The sequence below is a fragment of the Mauremys mutica genome, chromosome 7 (assembly GCF_020497125.1).
Source record: "Mauremys mutica isolate MM-2020 ecotype Southern chromosome 7, ASM2049712v1, whole genome shotgun sequence".
NCBI lineage: Eukaryota > Metazoa > Chordata > Testudines > Geoemydidae > Mauremys > Mauremys mutica.
Window position 1 is genome coordinate 79,098,134 of NC_059078.1, and position 8,566 is coordinate 79,106,699.

The window sequence follows — 8,566 nt, forward strand, 5'->3', positions numbered from 1 at the left end:
ACTGCACATCCCACCTCCTATTTCAAGGGATGCATTCAGTTTGAATGAGATTGTGAATATGAATTGATGGGCGTACTCAAAGGGCAGTTTAGAAGGATCACAGAGCCATTAATACAACACTATAAGTTTCATGCAGAGATAGCTATGTCCCATAGCTGGCTAATACTGTGGAATAAAAGGAGTTAAATGTGTTCACACACTCTCTCTCTCACCCCCTCCTCCTCTCCATGCATTTCTGTCAAAGACCCAATCTCTGGCCAGCCACCGGTGGGATTAGGCTGCTCTAACAGTCTGACACCTTGTGCAAAGAATAAGGTCTCACTGTCTGAGGGAGAATACATGCATGCACTTTTTTCCACAGAAGACATTTGAGAAATGAAACAACAACTTAGACTTTGAAGATTTCAAAATTATACAGGTTACCAAAAAACACAAAAACCCTCCCCTTTTGAAAGACTGCAGGCATTTTAGTTAGTCTATGTGGGAGCCATATGGAAAAATCAATTCTGTCCTGTTAAACTGGTTTCACAGTTTTGGTTTTCATCTATCTACAGAGATCTGAAAAGTCTATGTTGTTTTGTTTTATTTTGCTTCTGCAAATAAGAGAGTGGTCTGAGGAGCATCTGTCTATAAACACAATAGGTAAGAGCAGTTGGTTTTTTTTAGTTTTTGTTTTGTTTGTTTTTGCGAAAGGTATCTCCCAGAATCTGACAGTATGTTGTCTGTGTAATTAAGAGAAATCAGCCTTTAGGATGATGTTCTATTAAGGATAAGCTGATTATGTATGGTGTTTGTTTATTTGTTTACTTGTTTGTTTTTCTTTCCTAGACAAAAAAAAACCCTGCAAAAAACAAAACATTGCAGACACTATGTGAATGTTGTTTGCAAAATACCATTTAAACAGCAGCAGGAGTGAAAAACTCTGAAGTGCTGGGCAATTTGGATGCCTTATTAAAAGGTAAAGAAAAATACTTCCATGGTTAAATTTTGAGCTAATAAGCTATAGTTAGAACAAAAGAATGGCAAAAGTGACAGAGAAACATTACCATCAGAAGAAAAGCTTTATTGTAAAAGGGATTTACACAAGTAATCAAAAGGAAGAATAATCTTCTCAACACTTGCTAGACTTATTAGCATAGTTCTATATTTAATTCCTGAGGTGTTTTAAATGTTAACACATTTTCAAAATGGAATGGAACGGGATATTAAGATGTTAAATAGGATGTTCTGTAGTATCATAGCCTGTGAGATATACTAGTTATTTTGGAAATCACCAATGAAAACAAGTTTTCCACATGATAATCTGCAAATAGATTCAGAACTATACTTAAATGTACAGGACCAAGATGGAAATATTAAAGCTCTGCTCCATTTATAAATATTATTGTTTGTTAATGAGCAGTAGCTCAGCTGAGCTGTAGACTTTTTGACTTTCTGAGTTCTTCTTAACACAGGCTACAACAGGAAAGTGCCAGTCACAAAAACTGTACAGATTATAAATCATGGATTCATCATGTCCCAGATTATTTTTCTTTTATACGCTCTTCTTTTACTGGCTGATAATCACGTTTGCTGATGTCTTTACTCCTTCCTATTGCTTATAAATTGCAAGAGGTTGTCTTTTTTCAAAAGAGATACTGCTCACAGAGCACCCCCTGCCTACCAATGCACTGCCCTGCATTTCACATCAGTTTTGAAGAGACTTGTTCTTCTCTCTCTCTCTCTCCTTAGATTAATGTGAGGCAGATGGAAGAATACTATGAGGATAATGAGTAATCTAACACAATAATACACTGCAAAAAGTTCCAGTGCTTACTTAACCCTTTTATTTGTGTAGCTCTGTACAACATAGGTGTGGTGTTCCATTTTTAACAGCATCTGCATTTTCACAGACCCCGTGCTGCAACTGCCTAAGCCTCAGACGCTCCTTGACTACATCCCCTGGAGATAATAAAGTGTCTCAGCAAAGGGGAAAATATGACATTTTAAAAGTCTGAATCAGAGGGACATGGGCACGAACTACCATTAGTTTAAAACAGAGAGACTGCAGAGATTGACTGGAAACATCCTAAAGTACACCTGCTGAGAAAGAATGCTGGAAGGAGGACGATATAAAGTGCTGGAATTTCAGAACTATTTGTCCAATCGTTGCATTATAATACAGGCTTCCTCTAAATAAAAGACAGTAGATTTTAAATTCTTTCTAAGTCCCAACACAATGTCTCTCACCTGGGGTCTACCACCTTCTTCTCCATATACTCTTTTCCCTTTTATCTCATTTGTTTTCTGTGCACATACCTGTAATCCTGATGAATTTACAATCAGTATGAAATAATAATAGAATTACAAAAAACACAGGTGGCAGCAGCATTAGGAATATAATAGATTAGCACTAATTTGTGAGTGGGAGACTCCTTGCAAATTACTGAATCTGTAAAATTACCAAGTGAACTACTGCAATAAATAAGCCAGGATAAGGTATGTTCAAATGTATTTTGTCCATTCATTTGTCAGCTGTTTTTAGTTTTATTGATAATTCTCTTCTTCATACTATACTCATGCAATACATACACTGTATTATACATATATTTGGTCATATGAGACCTTACTACAACTTCTGCTATTTAATCTTTGCTGAGAGCTGGGACGAGACTGAGACATTTCTCTATGAATATAAATTATTTAGCAAAGTGCAGATTAGCAGCATTCTGCAGCACCCTGATTTTTTACCATTTGTGACAATAATGATTATTGGCAAAGCACAATGAGAGGTACATGAAAGGAGAGGTGTTTTTTGTTGTTTGTTTTGTTATGTTTTGTTTTGTTTTCCTCAATGGTAACAACCTCTATACATTTTTATTACCCCAACTTGTAGTGCTGAAGATGTTCAGATTCTGGATTTACCTGCCTTTCCATCTTCTTGTGGCCATGTGTTTGTGTCATTCGATAAAGGTGCCCACCAGTTCCCAATACAGCTTCAAGAGTGATCTCTTCAGCTGTAATCATTCCCTGATTCTTGCAGATGGTAAGGAAACCACAGTCCACCTGCTGAAGGATATACCTAAAAGGTAGGAGCAAATCATTCAATACAAATTTGCATATGTTGTTTTTCATTTCCTGCCTTATGGCACAGGCAGACTTGCTACCGCTAATATCAAGGAGATAATTGCTGTACACTCCCTACCTGCAATGCTCTGGCAGTGCTACCTTTAGTATCCTGAGCCAAGCAATGCAAAATTGCTGTCCTTTGAAAGTATCTTCCAATATCTCCCTCCGGCCTTCTCTTTCTTTTTTTGCCTTCTTAGTTGAAAAACTTAACTAGAACCTGGAGTGATTTTTTAAGATAGATTTCAGCTACGTATATTCATTGTAAGATTTTTCCCTATTTGGCTATCTGGCAGACCTCTTAATTGATGCAATTACTGCTGAGTTTACATTAGGCTCCAGAAGTGAATAGCTATTGCTGGATATCCAGGTGATATCTTAATCAGTTGACCTACAAAACTGTAGGAGCATGAGGGCCTCAGGCCAAAGTCAGTTGCAAATATTTTTCCTCAATAAATTAACTACCCAAATCATTACAATAAGTGTATACTTTAAAACTGAAAATCAGCTTTCAGATGTACTGCATGCTTAGTTGTGTATTTGGTGAGCAGTACTAAAGCTTGCATAGATCAAAAGAATTTTTAATATAGAAATTCCACTGAAGGTTAACCTGGACTTCCCAAAACACCTGTGAATTTTGTATGTAGTCAAATGTGTGTGTGTGTGTGTGTGTGTGTGTGTGTGTGTGTGTGTGGTACCCTGTATCTACCTCAGATAGATATCTGGGAAGAGATTTCCTTTAACAAGATTCAGCCCAAATACTCTTTGGACACTAACCAACATTATTAGTGTCAATAGATCTGATATACATTCCAGCAGAATTGTCAAAGAGCAGAGGGTAAGCCAGATGGCTCAGTCCTGATGGGCACTGTGCAGAAAGAAAACAGGACACTGCACATGTCGTTATATAACAAAAATATGACTACAAGAATGAACCTAAGAATTCTCCTTGTTAAAGGGGCATAGAAATTGAAATTCTAAGAGAAAGAGGGGTTTATAGCATGTGGTTTAACAGGTACATATCGATTTCCAGATTATTTTTTTTAACTTGGTTCAGCTGGAATAAAGGCTTGAAGTACACACTTAATTATAAGCACTGAAAGCCTCACAAGAACCTTATCGTTTTCCAAAGATCAAACATAAAACCAGAAAATTCAGAGCCCAGGTTTAAATTAAAAGAAGACAAAACATTTGAAAAATATGGAAATACTCAGTGGGAACCCAAACTATTTTAATTCTGGCCCAGTAGCAATACCCCAAAAATACGTAAACACTCTCTGAGGTGACCTTGTGTGTCCATAACATCTCACCAATGAGTACAAAACTAGAATTACTTATATTTTATTGTACTGTGATCTAACAGAGTCCACCTGTCTTTATGGCCATACTCAGTCCATTGAGAGACTGAGCAGACAAAGAGCAAAGGAGTAAAGCTGGAGATTAGGCTTTACTGGAATCAGTCAGGAACCGATGTCACTTTGTACCAGTGATACACAGTGGGCCAAATTTTCAAAGTAAATATGTCAAACTGAACTCTTGTTAGGTTAGATTAAGGATTCCAGGGAGGATTCAGTATGCTAGCAGAGTGGCAAGTACATTTGTGGTGCTACTCAAGTGCATTTCCATCAGTAGGCAAAAGTAAAGTTAAGAAATTGAATCTCTGTATAATCATAACTTTTGGGGCATTGAGTGGGTGCTACTTTCCATATATGTAGGAGGCATTCACTGCCCATATAAATTTTGTATTGAGTAGCTTTCATGGATGTCTTCAAGCTGTGTATAAGCCTCCAGATGAGCAAAGTAGACTCATTGCAACTAGAGAAACTAGTGGCATGTTGGGATGGAGAGCTGAGGAGTAGCATCCTCACACTGCCAATCAAGAACAAGTAGAACTAGATATGAAATGGATCCTCTTAGTTTCAGACCTTTGGAAGACAGAGTGATGCTCAGATACTATATTATTCTTACAGAACCCATTGTTAGTTGCTCCAAGCAAGAAACCTGGGTATCACATTTTGGTAAAACACATGCTTGTTTCCCTAGTGTTAGCCTGGGAATGGAGCTCTAATAGAAGTCACTTTCCTAATTCCATTATACCATAGTATTTACTTGTCCCATAGAGTCTAAAAAGTCAGTATTGTGGAATACATCTACCCAGTAATAAATGGACAATATTGAAGAAAATCTTTGTGGTGTAGAAAGAAACACAGTATGTATTCTTTTTACATAAGAAAATTTAGAGCACTCTCTAGGCTATTGCCTTAATGTACCAAATAGTAGAATTGTCATTATTACTTACAGTGGAATGTAGTTTTTAGATCTTCAGTCTGAATGGCTAATTACTTTACCTGCTGGGATTCTGCAGTATGACTGTGTTTCTTAATGCCTTCAGTTCATTTTTAATCCACATTTTCAGGTACTGTTTCATTCTGGAGGAAGACAGAGCCCCTGCTCCTTTCACGGTAACCGTGACACCCTGTGATGTTCCCATTGAATGGAGTATACTGGTACATAAGGCATCAACAAAATTCCTTGGAAAAGCAGCACGTGGTAAGAGCTAAATGGAAGGAACCTTAAATCTGTCTGATCAATGCAGGAGGGAAAGTAGCTCATTCATAAGAAGTGCCACCAACCTAGGAAATCTCATCACCAACAAAAATGGCCTGGGCAGACTTGAAGTTATAGGTCCAAATCTCCCTTCCTGTGGACTTACCTGTGGGTTTGGAAAAATACGACATAAAACTCCACAGGTGAAATCCTGGCCCTATTGGAATAAATGATATTTTTGCCATTGACTTCAATAGAGTCCTGCAAGATAAAATTCAGTTTCTGCCACATTCTCTTCTCAGGGTAGTGTAAGGAAAGGACAAGTTTATGGCCACAGATGAGGGTGCTGGCCCTTGTTCCCTCCACCGTATTCTTTCGGAAGTGTAAGAGAAGCTGGGGGGGGGGGAGGGAGTTAACAATGCAATGAGCTTTGTAAATCTGGAATCTCACCGGGATATCTGCCAGGCTGGCAGGGGAGCATGGAAAATAGAGTGGCTACTCCCCAGTTACACTATTAACAACTAGAACCTACCCCACCCCAAAACCCAAGGACCCTAACTACACAATGTTCAAATGGAGAGTGTTCCATAAGATCACCAAGAAGGGAGGGAAGTGTACTTAACAGAGCTGTCTCACACCCTTCTTTGTGTCTCAGACCTCTTGGGCTGGTATTTCCTCTTTTCTGCTCTTCGTAACAATGTGCAGCAGAGGGAAGAATTTGGGTCAGATTCTAGTTCCCTGGGAATACGATGTACAAGGGCAATAGGCATAGAATAATCTGGAGCTATGTGTCCCTCAAGTTAAAAGAAAACGTAATTCTCTTATAATTTCCAGAAGCATTTCATAGGTTTAAAAAAATAACATTTTTTTAATTATTAAAAAAGCTAGATGCTGCCAGAAACAAGATGTTAATTAGCAGGGAGATGCACTTGACTAGTTAGCTCAGTGGGCATTCCTTCAAAGCCTCTGGCTTTTTTTGTTCATACAAGGCAGAGAAAGACACAAAATCAGACTAAAGGAAACTCGTTCTGCACAAAATGTCAGTGTCCTAAAGTAAAGTACAGGAAGAAACACTGACAGAAAGTGGAATATTGCAATGCCATCCGGTACTATATAGGTCAATATATTTGCAATTGGGAGTTTAATTATAGTCTTTTTGAAAAAATTAATTCTCTCTTGCAGTATTAAAAGACTAGCCCCTAAAGCATAAAATACAAGTAGCAAGAGGAATTTCTCTGGCATATGAATAATAAAACTGAGAAGTTAAGTGATGAATTGTTGTGCGGCATGAAAAGAAAAACAATTGTGTTCTGCTTTTCATGTGCAGGTGATTATGACACTCCTGAAGCCACAAAATCTCAGAAGATTCCAAAGTCGGTGTCCATGATATTTAACTATAAAGGAAATTCTGTGGAGACTTATATGGGTATGTCTTCCTATTCTGCTTTCTATATGCTGGAGTTCCTATCAGTTGAACGAGACACACACATTACTGTATACTTAACAACTGACACAACATCTGGGCATCTGTATCCAGAACTCCCAATAGATCCACGCATAGATGTTATCGGTATTGACCATGCAACTGTGACTCTAGCTTGGAAACACAGCCCATCGGTCTTAAAGCACAAAGAAAACATCCAGTATTGTCTTCTAGTCAATGAAAAACACAACTACAAGAGTTTATGTGCAGCTGAGACAGCTATCAGATCATCACGTATGAAATCACCACCAGCACTAGCTCTTTCTCTCTTTCCATATTTTCTAGACCATCAACAGGTGATGATATTGTCCAATAGTGAATTAAGTATCATCAACAGGGTTAGTAATGGGGAAGTGAGGCAGATATGCATGGGCACCAAGAATACTTATACAGTGCCCAACCTTAGACCCAGCACTCAATATTACTTTGATGTTTTTGTAGTCAACCTCCTCACTAATGCAAGTGCTGCCTACACTGGAACATTTGCAAGAACTCTTGAGGAACCTGAGCCTAAAGTTATTGAGTTGAAGGATGGGAAGGTAATTCATTTAATCCTGGATGGGAAAAAGCAGAAATTCTACAGCTTGCAGTACCAGGCTAGACACAAGAAGATCCAATTCACCTTTCAATCTTGTAGTGGCCAAGTAGGGGTTCAGATAGCAAGGAATGGCAAAGTACTGGCCTCAGAAAACATTGCAGGCTTCAGACATTTCTCACTGAAGGGAAAGCTGCTGGACACGTATTTGGTGCAGCTAAGGTCCTTGGACCATACTAATTCTTCTGTGAAAGTTCAAGTATCCTCTCACTTCCACAAGCCTTTCTTCCCACTTCTTCCAGAAAGCTTAAAAATCAAGTCCTTTAGTAAACTGAGGACCTGCAATTCAGTCACCATTGCCTGGCTAGGAACACAAGAGCAGAGCAAGTACTGTGTGTACAAGAAAAGGATCAAAGAGGATCAAGTTTGGATGGAGGTGAGGAGTGCAGACAGGTGCTCCGGGCCCAAATCCAGACACAACTCTGAGAAAGTGCTGTGCAAATATTTCTATGATATAAATCTACGACGAGCAGTCACCACACAGACCATCAAGGGATTGGAAGCAGGGACTCTCTACCTGTTTGATGTTTATCTAACTGGACCTTCTGGGATCCCGGTAAGGTATCACAGTAAAGTTGTGAAGACCAGGAAAAAATGTTGAGGGCTTTTCAATAAATGTTTTCTGGTAGATAAATAAGGAGCAAAATGAAAAACATGCACAATAAACACCAGTGCTCTGTGCAGTTCAAAATATATTGGGGCATAACACAAAATTATTAAAGCTGCAAGATTTGTGGGGAAAGAATTTTTTCAACTGTCTAGAAAATTAGGCTCACTCTGGCATCTTTTTTCCAATATAAGCTTCTCTCTCAATTGTCTCACATTGGCAGCAAAAA

At 38.5% G+C, this 8,566-nt stretch overlaps 1 protein-coding gene across 1 annotated transcript; it reads left to right on the top strand.

Annotated features, from left to right (window-relative positions):
• The first annotated feature begins 875 nt into the window (after window positions 1-875).
• On the top strand, window positions 876-8,331 carry LOC123374139 (protein NDNF-like). Its single transcript, XM_045023686.1, is given in 5 exon segments — window positions 876-914; window positions 916-958; window positions 2,876-3,068; window positions 5,522-5,655; window positions 6,980-8,331. Coding segments are annotated over 5 exon segments (1,761 nt in total).
• Window positions 8,332-8,566: the final 235 nt, after the last annotated feature.